General features: G+C 37.7%; 1 protein-coding gene across 1 annotated transcript in view; it reads left to right on the top strand.

Annotated features, from left to right (window-relative positions):
- Positions 1–23,845, top strand: part of CEP192 (centrosomal protein 192) — a 308,440-nt gene that overhangs the window by 129,307 nt on the left and 155,288 nt on the right. The window contains exons 14-18 of the mRNA XM_007951683.2: positions 4,138–4,193; positions 8,268–8,388; positions 13,461–13,609; positions 18,689–19,055; positions 19,650–19,793. Of these exons, the coding sequence (XP_007949874.2) occupies positions 4,138–4,193; positions 8,268–8,388; positions 13,461–13,609; positions 18,689–19,055; positions 19,650–19,793 (837 nt within the window). The remainder of the gene's footprint in view (positions 1–4,137; positions 4,194–8,267; positions 8,389–13,460; positions 13,610–18,688; positions 19,056–19,649; positions 19,794–23,845) is intronic.

Here is a 23,845-nt window from a genome sequence, read left to right as displayed (position 1 = left end):
CATTCAAAAGAGGGAAAGCTGGACAAACAGGAATGCATAAGTAAGAAGGGCACATGGAAGGGATATTCAGAAGAAAAAAGCTTTTTATGAAATTAGATTTGTAGAAGAAAGCTACAAAAATCTGGGGCACAGTTTTGAAAAAGTACAGGCTTCTGCTGTCCGATTGCTTTCTAAGTACTCTAAGTTCACTGTCTTGTCAAAGAAATCAAAACTGCAGATTGAATACTGTGTGCTATATTTATATGTAACAAAGAATTGTATGATTCTGAGCTGTGGTTCCATACTTGGAGAGCTTTGCTTGATCCTGTAAGGTGGATAAGTGAAAGTATACTTATATGTGTAAGTTAAAAACTTAAGGAATATTTTCATTCTTTTGATGAAAACAAATATATACGAAAGCATTAATAACTCTCCACACTCATGAACAAGAAAAGAAAAAATAGTCATTGGATTTCATCAAAATGAAAAACGTTTGTTTCAAATGACATTATCAAAAAAGTGAAAAGATAACCCATAGAATGGGACAGAATATTTGCAAATGATATATCTAATCATCAGGAGCTCTGGTAGCATAGTGCCTAAGGCACTTGACTGCTAACCAGAAGGCTGGTGGTTCAAACCCACCAGCTACTCCTCGGAAGGAAGATGGGGCAATCTACTTCCGTAGTGATACTGCCTGGGAAACCCAAGGAGGGGTCGCTATGAGTCGGGGCTGACTCGACGGCACATAACAACAACAACAACATATCTAATCAGGGACTGTAATGAATACATGCTAAGTGAAGGAAGACAGATCTAAAGTCCACATAATATATGTTTCCATTTATAGGAAATGTCTAAAATAGGAAAACCTATAGAGACAGTAAGTTAATGGTTGAAAAGTGCTAGGGAAGGGTGAGATGGGAAGTGACTGCTAATGATTATGGGGTTTCTTTTTGGAGTGATGAAAATGTTCTGGGATTAATTAGGTAGTGGCAGTTTGCAGTTCAGTAAGTGCTTTAATATGGCCTTTGTAGTCGTGCTTTTATAACTCACATAAGATGATTGGGTGGGACTTTGCTTGTGGTCCACCAAGGGGGTTGCACAGTTTTGCTTATGCCAGTAAAGTGCATTGGACCCTTGTGTGTGTAATTGTGTTGTTATTGTTAGTGCTGTTGAGTTGGTTCTGACTCCATGGCAACCCTGTGTATAACCAAATGAAACACTGCCCAGTCCTGCACCATCCTCCCAATCTTAGCTGTGCTTGAGCCCATCATTGCAGTCAATCCATGTCATTGAGAATCTTTGCCTTTCTAACTGACCCTCTGCTTTACCAAGCATGATCTCCTTCTCCAGGTAGTGGTCCCTCTGACACTTACGAAGTATGTGAGACGAAGTGTGGCCATTCTCACTTCTAAGGAGCATTCTTGCTGTACTTCTTCCAAGAAAGATTTGTTCGTTCTAGCAGTCCAGGGTATTTTCATTATTCTTTACCATATTGCAAAGGGGTGGGATCATGCAAATAAGATACATGTAATCCTTGTAGGAGATTGGTCAATTTCACCATCTCTCTAGCTTAAAGGGAGCCAATTCCATCAAGAAGATCTAGGAGTGGAGTGCATGCTTTGGACTTATACCTGTGCTTCAGAGTCTCCTAGACCCAGGATACAGGGAGACTTGTAATGTTGGAGAGGTGTCACACTGTAGGCGGCAATGGCATGAGATGGCAGGAACCAGGAGACTGTGTGAGATGGTATGGTGGCATTCCCAGCCCACAGAGTGAGGCGGCTTCAGTGGACTTACTGACCCATGGTGCAGGAGAACTGAGTGTCTTCAAGCAGGTTGCTGGAGTGGGGTGCCTCCTGCACTTCTTGGCAGAGCTATAGAGCTTAGTAACATTTGCCCGAGTAGGACAGAGGCCAGGCTGGGAGTGAGGACTGAGGGCCAAGAGCAAGGAGTGAAGGCTGAGTTTGAGGTGTACCTGTGAACAAGGCCAAGAAGCTGTCCTGCTCAATGAACTATGTCTTGAGTTGTTCCTGTTACCCCCTAGTTGATCCTGCTCCTGTTTTTCTAAGTTGATCCTGAACCTGAATTGTAAACTGTTACTTCCCTAATAAACCCTATAATCATGAGTATGTTCTGTGAGTTCTGTTTGACCATTGCAACAAATTATCAAATCCAGCAAAGAAGTAGAGAGTGGCAAAATCGGTAAAAGTTTGGAGAGTAGAGGTATGTTTGACTTCCGTCTCATGGGAGTCAACCTCGGGCTTATGTTGATGGCAGTTCTCTCCCTTTTCCCTGAAATTAGTCAAGAAGTCTGATACCATGACGTTTTTACATGGCTGCAAAACTTTGTGAATGTACTGAAGTCCTTTGAATTGTGAACTTTTAAAATGCTGAATGTTGTCATATGTGAATTATGTAACGATGCAAAAAGTACTAACTGCCAGCATACTTATTCTTTAGTTTCAGTTATTATAATATTTTGTCATACTGTGATTTTAAGGAGCCCTAATGGCACAGTGGTTAAGCATATAACCAAAGCAGAAAGCCCATTGCCATCGAGTTAATTCTAATTCATAGTGGCCCTAGAACAGAGAAGAATTGCCCCACTGGGTTTCTAAGCTGTAAGTTTTTACAGAAGCAAAGTCCCACATCTTTCTCCCATGGAGCAGCTGGTGGGTTTGAACCACCTACCTTTTAATTATTAGTGGAGCGCTTATCTACTGTGCCACCACGGCTTCTTGGCATACAACAATTTTTTCTACTTATTTTCTGAAATTTTCGCACAAATTCCACACATTGATATTTCACTGCTGTGTGTTTTAGTGTACATCTTTAAAAATACAGACATTTTCTTACACACCCACAATACAATTATAACAGCTAACATACTTAGCAATTATTTTATTATCATGTAGTACCTCAATCATATTCTGATTTACTGGTCATTTCAATTGGGTTGCTTGAGTTTGGAGCCAGAGCAAGGTTACGTTATGTTGCGATATATTTCTCGTTGTGTCTCTTAAGTCTTAATATTGTACAACCTTTTTCCCTTTCCTCTAGCTCGTTAACTGATTGAAAAAGCCAGGTCAGTCACCCTATAGATTTTCTCACTATTGGGTTTGTCTCTTTGCATATGCATAGTGTCATTTTCTTAATTCCTTTCTTGCCCATGTCCTCTGTAAAACAGAGTTTGGCTCTGAAGTCTATTAGAGTGTCACTTTTTTTTTTTTTTTTTTCCTCTCATGATTTGGAGTTTATTAGGGAAGTAACAGATTACAGTTCAGGTTCAGGAATGTGTTCTGGATGTTGTTGTTGTTGTTGTTGTTATGTGCCATCGAGTCGGCCCCGACTCATAGCGACCCCTCCTTGGGTTTCTGAGACAGTATCACTACGGAAGTAGGATTGCCCAACCTTCCTTCCGAGGAGTGGCTGGTGGGTTTGAACCGCCAGCCTTCTGGTTAGCAGTCAAGTGCTTTAGCCGCTATGCTACCAGAGCTCCTACAGTTCCTCAATCAGGACAACCCCCTCCTCTGCCCTGCCCATAGGCACACCTCTCTTTGGCCCTTGTCTTCTGGGCCTGGCTTCTGCCCGGCTTGAGTAAGTGTTATAAAACTCTTTTAGCTCTGCTGGTAGGTGTACTCCACTGCACCAGCAACGGCCACTCTCTACCCCCAGTTACTTAGCTTTCTCACTTTGTGGACCAGCAAGCCTGCTACTCTGTCTTGTGCCAGTCTTTTGGTTCTGCTGCTGCTGCTGCCACTGCTGTCGCTTCTCTGCCATCATCTCAGCTGTCATCTCAGTGCAGGGATCTCTGGTCCAAGCACATGCTTGCCTCCTGGCTTTCCTCTATCTTGATGGCAGTGAGATCCCTCTTCCTGCCTCTGAGATGACTCATTGTAAGCCTAGTGGGGTGACAAAACTTCATTTCCACATTGTTTGTCACATTTTTTTTTGACAGTTTTATACTTTTTTATGCTTTCCCACCCTGACAGTTTTTAAATGTAACTGACCAATGATGGATTTCTGTGCCAAGGTTTGAAAGTGCTGTTATTCTACTTCAAGATAAAATCATTTATTTATTTGGTATTTTTAGGTATTACTGAGTATTTAGTTGATAAAATAACCGGTCTCTATGTTTTTTTGTTTTCACAGACTCACCTATTGATTTTTGTTTACAGTCATCATGGATGAATAATAAGGACCATGAGGTATACTTTTTATATTTGTTATCAATTGGAAGGGTGTTATATCGGAGTCCTTGTTGTTGTTGTTATGTGCCGTCAAGTTGGACCTGACTCATAGCGACCCCTCCGTGGGTTTCCGAGGCAGAATCACTACGGAAGTAGATTGCCCCATCTTCCGTCCGAGGAGTGGCTAGTGAGTTTGAACCATCAGCCTTCTGGTTAGCAGTCAAGTGCCTTAGGCACTACCCTACCAGAGCTCCTATTGGAGTCCTTAGATGGTGCAAACAGTTAAGGTGCTTGCCCACTAACTGAAAAGTCACGAGTACGAATCCATCTAGAGACACCTCAGCAGTCTTCTGAAAAATCAGCCATTGAAAACCCTATGGAAGACATTTCTACTCTGACACACATGGGGTTGCCTTGAATTGGAGTCAACTTGATGGCAATGGGGAGAGAAGAGATAAGGGAACAAAGAAATAATTTTTCATTATGTTAATGTTAATATTAGATAACATCTACTTATAAGTAGCAGAAATTTAGCTTATCTAGCTTATTAACAATACTGTCTCGGAAACCCAAGGAGGGGTCGCTATGAGTCGGGTCCACACATAGCAACAACAACAACAACTTAACAATAAATGAGAGTTTATTATTACAAGTAGAAAGTTGAGGGTAGTAGGTTAAGGGTAATCTATGTTCTTGGGCTTAGTGATGTCATCAAGGCTGTCTATATGGCTTTGATCTACTTCACTGTGTGGGCTCCATTTAGAAAGTTAGCTTCATTAGGGCAAGGATTTCTCTTTGTGTTTTTTATTGTCTCCTGAGTGCCTAGAACAGTGCCTGACACTTAGTTAATGCTCCGTGATTTGTTGAATGATGGATAAGCTCTCTATTTGTAGACAACCCATGCCTACACTCTTTAAATTTGTGATCAAAAAGAGAGCATGATTTATCTTGTAGGAGAAATTAAAAATGAAAAAGATAGCTCTAATTGGTTGTTCTTGTTTATATGAGAAAATACTAGATTTACTTCCCTGAATAAATCACATCTGTTGGGCAAGGTAGGATAAGATACTCTGATTTATGAACCTGGATCTTATGTGTGTATATATATGTACATACATTAATGTGTATATATGTACATACAGAGGAACAAGACTGACAACCCGAGCAGGAGCCCATGAAGTAGAAACAAGTGTGTTCCACGGGAAGGAACTATATATTATATATGTCCTACACAGTTAACTGGTTTTTCAGCATGTAGTCTTATCTTTGTGAGACCTGTTTATAAAATATAAACTAAATAATGCTTTCTTTTTTAAAAAATTTTCGTAATTCAGTGGGAGTGAAAAAACTAGAACAAAATAATTGAGAGTTTTATATTGTGCTACAATATAAAAAATGCCACTGAACATTATGTGTAGAAATTGTTGAATGATAGCATGTTTTGCTGTGTATATTTTTCCAGAAATACAATCAAGTATTAAAGAAATGTATTAGTATTTAACAGGGACTGAGGGGAAGGGGAAGTGTTGAATTATAGAGGTTCTGGTTGGAATGATAATAGCCTTTTGGAAATGTATAGTGGTGATGATTGTACAGCATAGTGAATGTGTTTAATGTCAATGAATTATACACTGAACAATGGTTAAAATAGAAAATGTTTTTGTTATATATATATATTCTACCATGATAAAATTTAAAATAGAAGAAATTTAAAAAGGCCTGAAATAAAAGCTACTTCCCATGGTAAACCAAACCAAAATCACTGCCGTTGAATCATTTCCAACTCATAGTGTCCCCTCCTTGGGTTTCTGAGGCGGTATCTCTGTGGAAGTAGATTGTCCAATTTTCCTTATGAGGAGTGGCTAGTGGATTTGAACTGCCAGCCTTCTGGTTAGCAGTCATATGCCTTAGGCACTATACCACCAGAACTTCCCATGCTAGGGGTCAGCAAACTCTACAGATCATGGGCCAAATCTTGTCTACTCTCTGTTTTTGTAAATAAAGTTTTATTGGAACACAGCCATGCCAACTTGTTTATGTTTTATTTATGGCTGTTTTTGCACTATAGAAGAGAGTTGAGAAGTTGTGACATAGATCTACAGCCTGGAAAACTTGAAATAATTTACTTTACTATTTGGCCCTGCACAGAAAATATTTGCCAACTTTTCACGCCATATATAACCAATAATTAGTTTCAGGTGAGTGATGCTTTTTTGAGGATGTTCAGGAGCAGCAAAACTGAAATTAATTCAGAAATTATGATTTCTTATTTTAATTCTTACTCTACTACAAATTGTACTTCATTTATTTATTTTCAGGATATTTAGACCAAAGAGAACCTATTTTTCCTTATACTAGGTAATTTATTATCTTAGGATGTTGAAGAATTGAGTTTCTAGGAGCATTAGAGATCATTGATAATAAAAGAGAGGGACTATAAAACTAGAAAACACAAAAACAAGTACAGAAATATGAGATGCTTGATAAAACGTGGAAGAATAAGTGAGAACAGGGGAGAAAATGAATATATTAGAAAAATATATTTCCATTCTACTTTTCACTAGAGGGAGCAACTACTGCATTTGACTTTTGATTTAGCTTTATCCTAAGGATCTCTGGTGGTGCAGTGGTTAAGGCATTCAGCGGCTAACCAAGCGGTTGGCAGTTTGAATCCACTAGCGGCTCTATGGGAGAGAGATGGGGCTATCTGCTGTTGTAAAGATTTATAACCTTGGAAACTCTATGGAGCAGTTCTTCTCTGTCCTGTAGGGTTGCTATAAGTTGGAATTGACTTGTTGGCAGTGGCTTTGGATGGGGTTTTACCTGTCCTGGTGGTTGGATGGTGAGACTTCTCACTTACTTTGGGCCCATCATTCCTGGAATTGCTGGAAGAGGACATCATGTTTGGTAAAGTAGGTGGCCAAAGAAAATGAATAACCACAACAATGGATGCAAACATACCAATGATTATGAAGATGGTGCAGGACTTTTATTTTGTTATCCATGAGGTTACCTTGAGTCAGAACTGGCTCAAACAGTAGCTGACAACAATCCTGGCAGCCAAGTCAGTGAAGGAAATGTGTTTTTGGAGTTCTCACCTAAACTGTAAAAGCTATACCACTTTATAAATCTTGAGACTTTTCTAGGGCCTCTTTAGTATACTTGACCTATATATAAGGGACCAAAAATAGCATAGTGGATGGCGTTCTCAATAAGAATTATGACCAAAAATACTGAAATAATTGACATGTTATTCTCTTACAATTACATTTTCCCCATTTTTTTTTTTTTTAATTTAAAAATGCCAAGTGTATATTAAAAAATTGTCAACATTTGACCTGTTCTCAGAGAACATATGGTTTAGGTAACAGTAGCTCAATGTAGCCCCCGATACCTCGTGTATTTGTTAACATAGCTCAGCACTGGATAATTCCGTCAAGATCCTGTGCTTTTGTCTTAGAAATTAGTAACTATTTTGCAATCTTACTCCTGAATGATGTTAGTTGTTTTAAAGTATATTTAAAATTATTTATTGTGAAAGACAATTGGCACTTAGAGGAAAATGTCCCATATTTATTCTGTGTCTTGAGTGTACCCATTAAGCTGTTGTGTGCTCTCAGATTTACATGGCCCCTGGTAGAGAAGCTGAGAAGTAGATTGTTCCAACATAAATAATGGAAAGTTAACATTTTGGTAAAGGTTGCTGAGACCAACTTTGTTATTATCTTCACTTCCTGTTTCAATCCTTGTGTTTGTTCAAGTTCAATTGTGTGAGACTTCATATAGTAACTATAGTCCTAGGTTCTCTGAGCATGTGCAAAAATTTGAGAGAGACCTTAAATTTCAAGGATTTCTTATTGGATGGATCAGAGGAGGGTGGAGATTAAGGAGCAGGAAAAAAGTTATTAGTACATATGAAACAACTGGGAAAATAGTAAAAACAAAACAAAAAAATATTCATTGCCTAAATTGTCAATTACATATCCCGAGTACATTGGTGGTGTAGAAAGTTTTTGTGTTTTTGCAGCCCTCCTCTATACTCTTCACAGCAGTGATGATGCTTCTCTTATTCACCATTTCATTTCTAAACAGATTGTTAAACCTGATACTGGAATACATTTTGAAGAAAAGACTCCAAAGAGTGACTTAAGTCATACTATCTTATTAGAAAATGAGAAACTTACATCATTGACAAGCTTTGAAGATTCTTCTGGTACTGTAAAGTAACTTGTGTTTTCCTAGTCCCTACTTTTCCATTCTACTTCTTCATTGTTGTTGTTTCTGTGCCAATTTTTTGTTTCTTTGCCCTCCTCTTTACCTCCTTTTGCTTTAATATACCAGCACTCAAATAGCTACTTTTGTTAAGTGATGGGATTTTTTTAGCTGTGGTTCTAGGTATATATCAGTACTGAGATGATTATATTTGTCCTTCAATTTAACATTATTAGAGTACAGAGTAGTCACCTTCAGGCGTTACTCAGTATAAAGCCCCATGTTAAGAAATTGGGGACCGTGAAATTTTTAGCCTCTGCTCTCTAACAAGCTTTGCCTGGTGCAGAAAGGAGACCTATAGCTAGTCTTCAGATTGTAAATGTACCCCAACAGTACAAAAAAGAGCTTGGGTGTCATAGAGGATAACAAAGTCATTCTAACTGAGGAAAGTGTCTGTTCAGCTCTCTTGAAAGAGGATGGCGCTTGTTCTAGGACTGATTTAGAAGTGGGAGGAGAAGGACATTTCAGGAAGGAGGAACAGCTTAGCAGAGCACTCAGGTAGAGGCACATGAGCCGTGTTCGGGAACTAGCCAGTGGTTTCATGTGGAAGTTACAGCACCTGTGGGAGGCTGAATTGGGAAATAAACCCAGAAGTGTAGGCAGGGCCACTCTTCTGAGTAGGATTCATGGCCTTGAAGACCAGGCTGATGAGCCGAGTGGGATAACTAGAAACTCCAAAGGATATCACACTAGTTTGTGACAAGTTTGCCTCTAAAGAAGTGTTCAGATATTCTTAGATTTTGGAATTATAGGTGTGGAATTAATGACCTGATTTTATACAGACCTTTGAAGTCTTACCAGGCCAGATTCTTAGAGGTAAAGTTGCTAAGTTTCTTCAAAGGTTATGGATACATACATATGTACATGCATGCAATCATACATACATATATATATATATACATATATATATATACATATATATATTTTTTTTAATTGTGATTTGGGTGAAAGTTTACAGAGGAAATTCACTTTCCATACAGCAGTTCACACACACGTTGTCTCATGACATTGACTACAGTTTACCACAGTGCAACAGCTCCCCTCCCACTTCTTCCCGATAGTTACCTCTTCCCTGTGTCCATCCTTCCATGTACTCCTCCCCCTTGAACTGTCTCCCTGTGCATAAACAGCCCTTCTTTCTCCCATGATTGTTCTCTCCAAGGAGTGTGTCTGTCTCAGGTACAACATGTTCAACTCATATGCCTGTCTTTTGTTTGGCTGGAAGCCACAGGTGTGGGTTCAATTCCAGACCTGAAGGGAAGCTAGGGACCATAGTCTCAGTGGTTCCACCAGGCTCTATCAGACCAACAAACCTAGTCCCCCCACCTTTCTTTTACCCCCAAATGATTTTGAGTTTTGTTTCACATTGTCCTCCCTCTCTATTCAGGATCTCCTCCATAGATCCACCTCTGAGTGGTTGACAGTGGTAGCTGGGCACCATCTAGTTCTTCTGGTCTCATAGTCGTATAGGCTGAGGATCACATGGTATACTGGTCACAAGGACTAATTGTTTCCATGAATCTTTGGTTTTCTTCATTCTTTTTTGCTCTGGACGAGAAGAGACCCATTGTTGCATCTAGATGGCTGCTTGCAAGCTTTTAAGATCCCAGTCACTACTCGCCAGAGTAGGATGTGGAACAATGTTTTGTGTAGTTTGTTACTCCAATTGAGCTTGATATCCCCTGCAACTATGGTCCTGAGTCCACAGGTTCAACTACTAGTGGTCCTTCTTGGTAGCTGGCTGTGACCAAGAAGTGACTACAAACTTGTCCCTTGTCAGCTCTACTATACCCCTGGGAATTCTTACAGAACATACAAATACACTTGTAGAACCATTGTCTCCAAACCTATGCATGGTCTCATTCCCTGCTGCATAGACATACCTAATAGTTCAGCCTGCCCACCCATCTGTCTACCCATATACCCGTGTTTGACTTCACTGACAATGTAGTACTGTATATGCAAAAGGGTTCATCTTTGTTGTCTGAACCTCCTATGTGCCTTTCTATGTCTTCCTTTTATGAGTATTTTTAAGCCTGTTAATGTTGACTGTAAAATTAATCTGTAGGAAGGAGCTGGTGTGATCTCATTTGTTCATTTGCAAAGTTTTGTTTTTAGAGGAAGTTCAATATTTTTCTGTTATATCTGTGTTTGACCTTTTTTTGTATCTTTTTTCTTAGTAGTTTCTAATCTTAAGATCAAATCATTTGCTTGAGGTTTCATTGTACATTTAATTATTTAATTCACTCAGAATTTATTTTTACTTCTCCTGTGACATACTTAACAAGAGCTCTGGTGGCTTAGTGCCTAAGGCATTAGACTGCTAACCGGAAGGCTGGCGGTAGAAACCCACCAACCACTCCTCGGAAGGGAGATTGGGCAATCTACTTCTGTAGTGATACCACCTTGGAAACCCAAGGAAGGGTCTCTATGAGTTGGGTTCAACTCCACGGCAATGGTTGCATTTGTTTGTGTTTATGATGTACTTACCTAGCTTTTTTTTTTTTTTGATAGAGTTAACCATTTGCCACAATATTTTATAACTAGTCTACCCTTTGGGAGCTCTGGTAGCATAGTGCTTAAGGCACTTCACTGCTAACCAGGAGGCTGGTGGTTCAAACCCACCAGCCACTCCTTGGAAGGAAGGTTGGGCATTCCTACTTCCGTAGTGATAACTGCCTCGGAAACCAAAGGAGGGGTCGCTAGGAGTCGGGGCCGACTTGATGGCAAATAACAACAACAACAACAACAACAGTCCACCCTTCTCCATTGGTTTGTGGTACCACATTTGTTATAGACTACCTTTCTAAGTTGTGGTGAAAATACATATTTAAAAAAGCCACTTGCCCTTAAAACGTTTTTTACACATTAATTACATTCCCCATGTTGTACAACCATCACCACCATTCATTTACATATTTTTCTGTTACTCTTATCAGGACCATGGTGCCCCATGAGCAGTAACTCCTTCCCTCTCATCCCTGGTAACCATTTTAGTATCTTACGCTTTTGCTTAAATCTACATATTATGTATCAGTGGAATCATAAAATATTTTTCCTTTTGTTACTGACTTTATTTCATTCATTATAATGTTTTCCAATTCATCCATTTTGTAGCATGTATCTGGATTTCATTTCTTTTTATGTCTGAATAATATTCCATTGTATGTATGTACCGCATATTGTTTATCCATTCACCTATTAATGGATGTTTAGGTTATTTCTACATTTTGATTATTGTGATTGGTACTGCACTGAATATTGGTGTCCAAGTTTCTGTTTCTGTTCCTGCTTTCCATTCTTTTGTGTATATACCTAGGAGTGGAGTTACTAGGTTATATGGTAATTCTATGTATACCTTTCTGAGCAATCATCAAATTGTTTTCCACAGCAGCTACACCATTTTACAGTCCTCCCAGCAATGAGTAAGGGTCTCAGTTTTTCTACATCTTTGACAGTGTGTGTTTTCCATTTTTCTAGACATTGAGCATCTTTTAATTGCTTGTTGGCCATTTGTAATACTCTTGGTGAAGTGTCTACTCAAGTCTTTGCCAATTTTTTAACTGTGATGTTTATCTTTTTGCTGTTAAGTTGTAGGCGTCCTTTATATATTCTGGAAATAAAACTCTTATTTGATTTATGATTCTCCAAAATTTTCTCCCAATGTCTAGATTATCTCTTTACCTTCTTTTATGCTTTTAATTGTGGTTTGAGTGAGAGTTTACAGAGCAAAGTAGTTTTCCATTCAGCAATTTATACATGCTTTGTGTCATAACATTAGTTGCAGTTTCCTCAATGTAACAGCACTCTTCTCATTTCCTCCATGCTTTCTGAGCTTTGTTTTGGGGCAGATGCTGCCCTTTTTTCTCATATGGTTAATTGTTCTGAGGAGTATGTACTTCACAAGTGTTATTATTCACATTATTTCTTAATAAAGCCTTTTGATACACAAAATATTCTAATTTTAATGAAGTCCATGTTGTCTTTTGTTGTTCATGCTTTTGGTGACATATCTAAGAATCCATTGTCAAAAACTAGGTCCTGAAGCATTACTCCTATATTGTGTACTTAAAATTTTAGTTCTTACATTTAAGTCCTTGGTCCATTTTAAGTTAATTTTCATGTATGATGAAAGGTGTGGGTCCAGTTTTGTTCTCTTTCATGTCGAAATTCAGTTGACCCAGAACCATTTATAGTGGACTTAGCACCTTGTTGACAATCCATTTATTAAGATGTATGTGTTTATTTCTGGACTCTAAATTCTATTCCATTGATCTGTATGACTATCATTATACCAGTAACAGACTGCTTTGATTTCTTTAGCTTTATATGTTTTGAGATCGGGAAGTGTGAGCCCTCCTAGTTTTTTTTCAAGATTACTTTGGCTATTCAGAGCCCCTTCTTATTTTATATAAATTTGAGGACTGCCTTTCTGCAAAGAAGTCTGTTTGAATTTTAATGGATATTATGTTAAATCTATAGGTTGCTTTAGGTAGTATTGACAGCTTAACGATATTAAATCTTCCAGTCCATGAGCATGGAATACCCTTGTATTTATTTAGGTCTTAAATTCTTCAGTAATGTTTTATAGTTTTCAGTGTACACTTCCTTTTCTTGGTTGGTTAATTTTAACCTAGGTATTTTATTCTTTTAGATGGTAATGTGAAGGGAATTGCTTCCTTAATTTCCTTTTCCAATTGCTCTTTGCTGATAATTAGAACCCAACTGATTTTTCTGAGTTGACCTTACGTCCCATGACTTTCCTGGATTCATTTACTAGCTGTAGTAGCTTTTTCATGGCATATGCTAATTTTTTAATATATACCAAGATCTGTTTCTGTGTTGTCTTCTCAAAGTCATTAAATATTTAGTTTGTGTTAGAATGCCCAGTAATGACTGAAATTGTAAGAGGTTTATGTCAGTTGTTAAGATCACATAGGCCATTGACTGATTTGTGTTTTTACTAGTCTTTTTTGACTTCTTTAAAGCCTGTTTTTCTTATTTTACCGATAGATGATGATATTGATGATGAAGAGTTTTATGATGATCATTTGGAGGCTTATTTTGAACAACTAGCAATTCCAGGAATGATATACGAAGACATGGAAGGACAGGAAACTGCAGAAAATGATTTTAAGTTACCTACAAGTGATTCTAATCAGGTATGTTCAAATATTTATAGTTTTTGTTTGTTTATTTTTCCAGAAATTTGACTTCAGAAAATTATTATTGGTGTCATTGAATCAATAATTAATTACTTTATGTCAAATGTTAAAGCAAGATCACATAGTCCATTGAGCTGTTATTGGCCTATTTTTGTTTTGTTTAATTAATTTTAACATTAAATTCAAGTCCTTCATTTTCTTTGGACTCTACTTGTTTAGGATATGAGTTGATTAGAAGTACCTTACCTGGTCTTTCCTACTTTCTCTTACTTTTCCCTCACCTACAAAAAACTTAAAAGAATAGTACACTGAACATCTATATAGGCCTCATCCAGATTAACCAATTGTTAACATTTTGCTAAATTTATATTTTCTTTCTGCCTCCATAAATACACTTTTTTCCCCCTAAATTATTTGAAAGGTGCTGCTATTATGACATTTCAACTCAGTGCTTCGTTTCTTTCTTGCAAATTAAGGACATTTCGCTATATAATACAATTCTATTATTGCTCTAGTATTTTTAACTTTGATACAGTAGTTTTAATTAGTATACAGTCCATATTTATTTGTCTCCTTAGCCTTTTTTTCTTTTGGGGTATTCACATTTTAAATATTGATTTTTACACGCTTTCTCAATTATTAGTTGCATGAAGTCAACTCTGCCTTTGTGGTGACCTCACGTGTATCAAAGTAGAACTGTAGAATTTTCCATGCCTGATTTTTTCAGAAGTAGATTGCCAGACATTTCTTCTGAGGAGTCTCTGGGTAGACTCAAACCTCCAAGCTTTTGATTAGCAGCAGAGTGTGTTAATCATTTCTACTACCCAGGAACTCTTACAAGCTCTCTAAGTTAAGGAAATACGATGATCTTTATGGATATTTGGCTTTAGTGTTTGAATTAGTTTCCTGTGGTTGCTACAGAAAATTATCATAAACTTGGTGATTTATAGCAACAGAAATTTATTTCTCTCATAGTTTTGGAGGCCAGAAGTTTAATCAAGTAGTCATTTCTCACCTTTTCCAGCTTTGGCTTGTGACAACATCACTCCAATTTTTGTCTTCATCTTCACATGACCTTCCCATCTGTGTCTCTGTCTCAAATCTCCCTCTCCTTTCTCTTATGAGAACACCAGACATTGGATTTAGGGCCCTACCCTAACTCAAAGATGATGTCATCTTGAGAGCCTTAACTTAATTGCATCTGCAAAGACTGTTCCCAAATAGTGTCACATTCACAAGTATTTGGGGTAAGGACTTGGACATATCCTTTTTATGGGGCACAGTTTAACCCACTACCCTATTAAACTTAGAAGACGTTACAGGCACACCTTGCTTTAGTATGCTTTACTTTATTGTGCCTCACATATATTGTGTTTTTTAAAAATTGAATGTTTGTGACAACTCTGCATCAAGCAAGTCTGTTGGTGCCATTTTTTCCAATGTCAAATACTCGCTTTGTATCTCTGTGTCACATTTTGGTAATTCTCATGTTAATTCAAACTTTTCCATAATGCTATTGAATACATTATAGTGTAAACATAGCTTTTGTATGTACTGGGAAACCAAAAAATTTTTATAATTTGGTTCTGGATGGTCTTGGTGTTGCAAAAGGCCACCAGCAGCGGGTCGCACCACAGCATAATGTCCTTCATGTACTGTGATGGCAGATAGACCCGAAGTTAGGGAAGTGTGAACTCCTACTACACAATGGAAGTCAAACTTTCCCAGAGGACCTGGTATCTGAATGTGGTAAAAGGTGAGGCCTCAAGTCCCATGTGTCTCTGGCGGTTTCTTCTACTGTTTGGATGACCTAAGCCTGTTCACGTCTCCTAACTCCTTTGGTTTGATGCAGGGTTCTCTGGAGCTAGCCTGCCACCAATAAATCAGTAAATTAAGTTCTATACACAGATCTACAAATGTTTCTGGACTGGGCTTCCAAATTTGTTGCTGTAGTCTCACCCTGCACTGCTAAGAGTGCTGGGAATCTCAGAAGAAGGAAAGTGAGGCTGGAAGGCTATCTCTTTGCTGTCCTTTAAGGAGTCTTTACTGTCAGTGCCCCTTCCCAGCTATTCTACTCACCTGTTCCATTCCTACCTCCATTTTCACTATTGCAAGTGAGAGTCATAAGAAAGCTTCCAGAAAATTAAAGTGTGTCTCCTCCTCCAGAAGGTTGTAGAAATACAGTCTTCTGCTTCTCAAACTTTAGTTTGAATAAGTTACCTGGGGATCTTGTTAAAATGCAGGTTCTGATTCAGTAGGTTTGGGAGAGTGTTACCAGCTCCCCTGTGCTGCTGGTTATGCTTTGAAAGCTCACACTTTTTGAGCAGCTGGGGTCACTACTGGATTGTGAAATAATCCCTGGCCTACTGGAGGACAGAAATTTAGTTTTCAAACACCCCACTTCTGGCCAAATTGAAAAGTATGCAAAATATACCATGGCCATGAGACAGCTCCACAGATAGCATGTGATGCTGGAGAGATCTTTGAGCAAATGAATCATTCCTTACATTTCTAATTATTGACATGCTGTGGTTAAACATATTCTAGAAATAACAAGTCTTCTGACTGGGGATCTTAAGCTACTGACTAATTCCTAGCCAAGCCCTCCGTATCATTGTCCTCGTAGGAAAATAGGAAGAGGAAAATCAACATCGAGTGTCTGTAGTCTGGCTATGAGGTCACAATCTGTATTGGATAGGACTAGATTAAGGCACTAACTACTAATTGACTACATACCAGCCAAAGAGATCCTTTGGCAATCTACTGAAAATTCAGAAGAGAAACTGCCATAGGGAAATGAAAACTGGCATTCCATTCTGACTAGAGATTCATCAGTAATGGCACCGAGGGCAAATTCTGGGTGGTCCCTCCATGGGGTTAGTTTCAAAGCGTAGAAACATAGTTCTAAGCTTCCTGCTTTCCTTTAAAAACGCATAGATTTATATAAACTTTGCTTTTCTTTATAAAATTAATTTTGAGTGTGTAGATCTTCATTACACTTGTATATTTTTTGTTTGCTGGCCAAACATACTTGTACCATTTATAAAAACATAGCTTCTCTTATGGAGAAAACAAAAGAAAAGCTCTTGTTTTTTTTTAAAAAGAAATTGTTTTCATCTTTAATCTTTGACTTTTTTACAGAAAATCTTTGTGCATATACCTATCTTTTCATCCATCAATATCTATTTATCAATTAATAATGCTGTCTAATAGATTTTTGTGGCACTTAGTTAAGTATGTCAGGGAAAAGAGAAAACAAATTTAGGTAAAGGCACAGCCTACCTACAAAACAGCATCCTGGATTCCGTCTTCATGTCAGCCAACTAAGATTAGGGTACAGTCATGACTGGAACAAAGCAAGTGAACTAAACCATATCACCCTAGTTTCTAGTGCTGTATACACTGCCAGTATGGTGGCCACAAGCCACATGTGGCTATCAAGCACTGCAATGTGGCTAATCCCAAATGATATGTACTGTAAGTGGAAAATAAACACTGAATTTCGAAGACTTAGCACCAAAAAAGGAGTCCTGTTGGTGTGGTGGCTAAAACGTTTAGCTACTAACCAAAAGTTTGGTGGTTCAAACCCACCAGGGCTCTATGGAAGAAAAGACCTGGTGATCAGCTCCCATAAAGATCTCAGCCTAGGAAACCTGATGGGGCAGTTCTACTCTGCCCTATAAGGTCATTATTAGTTGTAACCAACTTGACAACACATAACATCAACAACAATAATCTTTGCAAGAGCAGATTGTCAGGCCTTCCATCAACTCACTGGTGGGTTCAAACCACCAATTAACAGCTGAGCACTTAATCACTGTGCCACAAGGGCTTCTTAATGTGGCTATTAGAAAATTAAAAATTATGTTACGTGGCTTGAATTGTATTTCTACTGGACAGTGCTGCTCTACAACTTCTATTCAGAGAAAGAGTTCACTTTGAGACCCTTTTGTGCCATGTAATAAATTTTGGACTCTGACTTAAGCTTTCTAATCCATAGGATATTATGTAGCAGTATTTAATTTATAGACAGAGACATAAAAAAAAAAAAAAGAAAGTCTACAGCCATGGCAATAACATTGCTTATTACATGGTTTTGATTTTTTTAAAAAATTTGTATAACTTACTTTTTTGCAATAATCACTTTATTGTAGTGATCTGGAACCAAGCCAGCCATATCTCTGAAGTATGGCTGTAGTCACTAAAGAATATAAAGCTGTTCATCTTTATTTTCTCTTATGCTTTTATACTTAAATTTTTTAACCATTCAGAATTTATTTTGATCAAAGGTAGTGACAGTAGGATTTTAACCTATGACTTTCTTATTCTAAAGCTAACTTTTTTTTTAAACATAGAATTACCTCCTTTCAGTATTTTGACTTTAAAACTTGGCTTATAAGTCTGTTTTTGCCATCACATTTCTCATCATAACAGAAAAGATTCCTTTTTCAGGCTTATTGGCATGTGAAGGAATGGCAATAGCTGAATGTTTGGAAAGACTAGTCCAGGAATTTCATCCCCTTTTCAGCAGTTGTTAGTTTTAGAAAGAGTAAGAAGTACCATTTTGGAGAATATGTTGGAAACATGGCTTAATTTGAAGTGTCTGATAAAATTGTTGTTGGCCTTGTCAAAGTAGTATACATTAGTAGTATAGTAGTAGAAAATGCTATTTCACTCCTGTTAGAACATTTAAGATCTGTGTTTTCAATGACTTACATTAATTTTAGTGATACTTCTTACCTTAATGGGCTTGCTTACTTTGTAGAGACTTTTAGTGGTAGTTGTTAAAAATTTCACTAATATTTCTGGTTTCCTATAGTGTAATTAGCACAAATGACCAAACTTTGGTGTCTAAATATTTATGTGTACACTTGCCATGACTATATTCTGAATTTTGCTTCAGATAAATTGATTATGAACATTGGTTCATATGTAGTTCAGAATATACTGAATACTATATAGTCTATCATTATGTAAATAACATTTTGTATTAACTATCATTATTTTCCCATAAAATTTTAGGATTAGTTGTGAAAAACACAATATTTACTGCTGTTCTATTACTGATTTTTAAAGGAAAGCATAAGAGAAGAAGTTCTCGTTAAGGTGAAGACTACTGGGGCTACTGATGTGAAACTTAACCCTGTTTGTTTTCATGACACAAATGCTGAGAAAGGTGATTTTGGTTTGACTGAACCTTTAAAGCAGGGGACAGAGTTTCTACATAAAAAAAAGCATTTGGAGTCATATTCAGAAGCATTGTTGAACCTGGATGAATGTGTAGACACTGAAACTTCAAAAGTGTATATTCTAAAAAATGTGGATATAACATCTTTGACGCCTGTTATTGACAATGGGATTAAGTCCGCTGATGTTACCTGGTCACCTAACAGTGAAAGGCGAACATGTGACTGTTATGAGTCCATTGAAAAGAGCAAAAACCGTAAGTGTTGTGCTTTTTTTCTTAATAAAAAATGTTTGTTGTTTTGAGTAGAATATATTTTCATATGAACTTTGCCTGTTTCATATTGAAGTATCAAGTGATATTTAAATATTTTAAAATGTACTAGTATAGGATAATTGTAGTTTGAAAATGTTGTCTTTAATCAAAAGTGTAGTAAAACTTTACCTAAGTCTTTGTCTTTTTTTTTTTTTTTTTTCCCCTCTCTTACTCTGCATTGCTGCATTGTGGATTTTTACTGTAATTAAGGCTAGTTTTTCTTTTAGGGAAATGGATCGTCATTTTTCTGACTGGTTGTTGGCATACTTCATTAATCAAAAGTGTAGTAAAACTTTACCTAAATGATTCTTTTTTTTTTTTTTTTTTTCCCCTCTCTTACTCTGCATTGCTGCATTGTGGATTTTTACTGTAATTAAGGCTAGTTTTTCTTTTAGGGAAATGGATCGTCATTTTTCTGACTGGTTGTTGGCATACTTCAATAATATTGATAACTAAAACAATGAAATAAATACTTTAAAATGTTATGTTTTAGATATTACATGTATCATTGAATATTTTTGGAATTTTATTTTTTAGAGCTGGATCTGCCACAGAGTGTGGTCTATCAAAATGAAGAGGGCAAATGGGTAACTGATCTTGCTTATTATACATCATTTAATAAAGAGCAAGATTTAAATATGTCTCTAACTAATGAGATGAATGAAGATTTCAGATCTGGTGGTAAGTTTATTCATAACCAGTGTTATTTTACCCTGTTTTCATTGTTACTGTTGGTGTTTCTGAGATGACCCTAGTAATATTGATCAGCCACATCAAATCCCTTCTGAAATATATACTCTATAGATATTCATTTCCTTTTTATAGAAACAAAGGCTTGAGTCAGTCTTAATCACTGTAGAATGAGCTGAGCTTTTCCCTTCAGCAGGACAAGGAGTCAGAATAATACTTTCACATTTTACTTAAACCCCACGATATTACAGAGTTGCTAGGCACTTTAGGGTTTACTTAGTCACTTTTCAAATTCTGTCCTGAACAAAAAGAATATTTTGATAAGCAAGTGACTGCAAAAGCAATTATAAAAATGACATCTGACCTCCTCTAATTTCACAAGGGGGAAGGAAGAGCAGTATCAACATCAACAGCCCAAAGCTAATTCCTATGAGGCAGAGGTCAAATATGCCTCCTCCCTCCAACTTTTTTTTTTTTTTTTTTTTTTAACCAATTCTGATACCAACCGTCCCTCCCATGGCAGGGACTTTCCATTTCTTTCTCTGCTGGGTTTGAAAATTCTCATTGCAGTGGCTACACGGAACACACAGACAATACTCATGATTATGATGTTTAGTTAGGGAAGTAACATTATAATTCAGGATCAGAAATGATACAGGATACAGTTCTTTGATCAATTCAGCCTTTTCTCAGTAGTGACAAGTAATGGCAGAGAAGCAGTAGCAGCAGAGGCAGTAGACCAGCAGGAGGTTGTACAGTAAGCTTCTGAATTCACAGAGCAGGAAAGCTAACATACCTCTCTCTGGCTCTTGGCTCCATGGCCCTTTGGCTTCTGGTCTGCTCAGGCAAGTGCTACAAAGTTCTTCTATCTTTTCCAATAAGCCTCAGCCCAAAGGCTCTCAGCTCTAACTTCTTTGGTTAGCAGATTTAGCTCCACCAAGTATGCAGAGCCACCCAACTCCTCAAGCAGGCCTCCTGCTTGAAGGCACTTAACTTTCTTGCTCTGTGAGTCTAGAAGCCCACTGTATGACCTCCTGCTGGTCTACTTCCTGTGCTGCTACCACCTCTCTGCCACTACTTGTCCCATCTCTCAAGTGTTACAGCTTTCTCTCTCCTAGAACTGAGAGTTCCTAGTGCAGGGACTCTGAGGCCAAAGGATAAGCTCTATTCCCGACTTTTCTTCCTGGTGGTAGTAAGGTACCCTTCTCCCCCCTTTCTGCCTTTGGGATGGCTCATTTTTAACCCTTATTGGGATGACAAAACTAACCAGTCCTCTTGTTAGGGTTCCATACATCTTATTTGCATGGTCCCACCCCTACAAGCGTGCCATACCCATTATTTACACCCCTTGGTGGGCCATAAGCACTCCATTTGCATAGTTCTACCTAGCCATTTGGTGGAGTTCCAAAGACTATGTATGACTAGAGAAGTCACATTAAGTAATTCACCGTACTGTGCCACAGAGGCCCCCAGTTCTGAGCACCTTTGTACCTTAAATAAGGATAAGCACTCAAGAAACTGTCAAGCCCAGTGTGATTTTTAACTCTATGGCAATGAGTTTGAGGTTTTTTTTTTTTTTCCTTTTTTTCGAGGGGTGGGGAGTGGGATTAAGGTACCAGAGGAAGTTTTTTTTTTTTTTTTAATTGTGATTTGGGTGAAAGTTTACAGAGCAAATTCACTTTCCATACAGCAGTTCACACACATGTTCTCATGACATTGCCTACAATTTACCCCAATGCAACAGCTCCCTTCCTACTTCCTCCTGATAGTTACCTCTTCCCTGTGTCCATCCCTCCATGCACTCCTGCCCCCTGAACTGTCTCCCTGTGTATAAACAGCTCCTCTTTCTCCCATGATTATTCTCTCCAAGGAGTGTATTTACCTTAGGTACATGTTCAACTTATATGCCTGTCTCTTGTTTGGCTGGAAGCCACAGGTGTGGGTTCAATTCCAGACCTGAAGGGCAGCTAGGGACCATAGTCTCAGTGGTTCCATCAGGCTCTATCAGACCAGCAAACCTGGTCCTCAGAGGAAGTTTTTTTTAAATACTGCTTGTACTAAGCTTCATCTAAATGTGAAGGACGGAGATAAGTAAGACATTATTACAGTACTTAAGAAACTGTCAATCAAATAAGAAGGATAAGACAAGAATACAAAATACAGTGATCAGCATCATAAGAGGCAAGACAAATATTTTTGCAGTTCAGAGGAGGGAGAAAAAACTTTACCATTAGTGGATAGCAGAAGGATTTATTATGAGAAGTAGCAGAAGGATTTACTATGAGAAGTAGAGTTTCAACAGGTAAACATTTGCTGGCATGAGAAAGTTCAAATGGAACACCTAATCTAAAGAGATAGGAAACATATTTTGAGCATATTTTGAGAATGGTAAATGTGGCTGGCATGTATGGCAAAATAAGAGATAAAGAGAGAAAACTGGAGAGCTTTGATACTATGCCAAAAGTTGAGGCTTGCTTGGTAAGTGGTAGGGAGTCATGAAATCTTGCTTGTCCTTCCTTTGCTTTGTGACCCTTCCTGCACGGATCATTAGGATGTTAACAGTAATCTAGGTGTCATAGTGAGAAATAAAAGAAAGTGGCTAATGTACAACATAGAGTAGAATGGTTAGGGTTTCATGTCTGAATATTGGGATACAGAGGCAAGAAAAGATTGAGTATTATGATCTGAGTTACTTGGGAAAATGGAAATAACCCTTAACTGAAATGGGGAGATAAACAGAAATTTAAGATTTTTAGATGATTGTAGCTTGAAATGGAGATAATCAGTAGTTAGAAATAAGGGTTAGAAATTTCAGTAATCACAGCGACTCCTCCTTGGGTTTCCGAGGTGGTATCTTTTCTGAAGTAGATTGCCCTGTCTTCCTTCCGTGGAGTGGGTGATGGGATCTTATAGTTAGAGAAACCGTTTTTAAGGATAATGCGCACAGAAGCAATATGCAAAAATGGGGAAATGATTAAGGTACATCCATACAAAAAAATGAGTAAAGGAACTCTTCAGGTACCAATATGTAATGGTCACCAAAGTACTTTAAAATTCATGATACAAAACAGCATGGAAATATTGTAACATTTGTATAAAAGGAGGACACATATGAACATATATTTATAAATACATACCATGGAACTTGAAAAAGAAACTGATACAGGAAATCTGAACTACTTGAACTAAAAAAGTCAAATAGAATAGCAATGAATTTAAGGGATACTTTGTACATTGGTTAAGAAGTTATGGTGATGTAGTGGTTAAGGCACTCCTCAGAAGAAAGATGAGGCAGTCTGCTTCTATAAAGATTTATAGCCTTGGAAACCAAATGAGGGTTGCTATGAATCAGAATCATCTTGATGATAATTTGTTTTTTTGGTTTAAATTATACATTGGTTAAGTTGTTCTGGTGGTATAGTGCTTAAGGCATTTGGCTGCTAACCAGAAGGTCAGTGGTTCAAAGCCACCAGCTGCTCCATGGAAGAAAAATGAGGCAGTCTGCTTCCATATAGGTTTACAGCCTTGGAAACCCATGGGGTGTGGAGGTGGTCTCTGTGAATCAGAATCAATTTAATGGCAGTGAATTTGGTTTTGTTGTTTTGATTTATACATTGGTCATTTCTGGGAGTGTGGTGGACTAGGCTTAGGGGTGAAAGGGAGACTTCATAGTATACCCTTTTATGTCTTTTGATTATTTTTTTTAACTCCTTATTGAATTATTATATATGTACATATACCTTTTGAATTTTGAACCATGTAAATATATTACTATTAAAGATAAAATTGAGAAAGATAATAGAAAAATTTTATGAAACCATACTTGTGGTTAGGAGACAACCACAGTTTGCCAGTTTGCAAAAGATGCATAGCATGGGTGATGAAGAAATGAAGGCAGTGAGTATAGAAAAATAATAAAGGTTCAGTGGAAGCAGAGAAGAGTGGGAACTAGAAAGGATGAACCAGGTCAAGAATATCAATGAAATGGGAGCCTTTTTCATAGGAAGAGAGGAGAAGGGAGTTTTGAAAATGAAAGAAAAGGT

The sequence above is a fragment of the Orycteropus afer genome, unplaced genomic scaffold, assembly GCF_000298275.1.
Source record: "Orycteropus afer afer isolate SDZICR_OR568_19922 unplaced genomic scaffold, OryAfe1.0 scaffold00307, whole genome shotgun sequence".
In the NCBI taxonomy this organism is placed as follows: domain Eukaryota; kingdom Metazoa; phylum Chordata; class Mammalia; order Tubulidentata; family Orycteropodidae; genus Orycteropus; species Orycteropus afer.
This window is presented reverse-complemented; position numbering and strand designations above follow the sequence as displayed.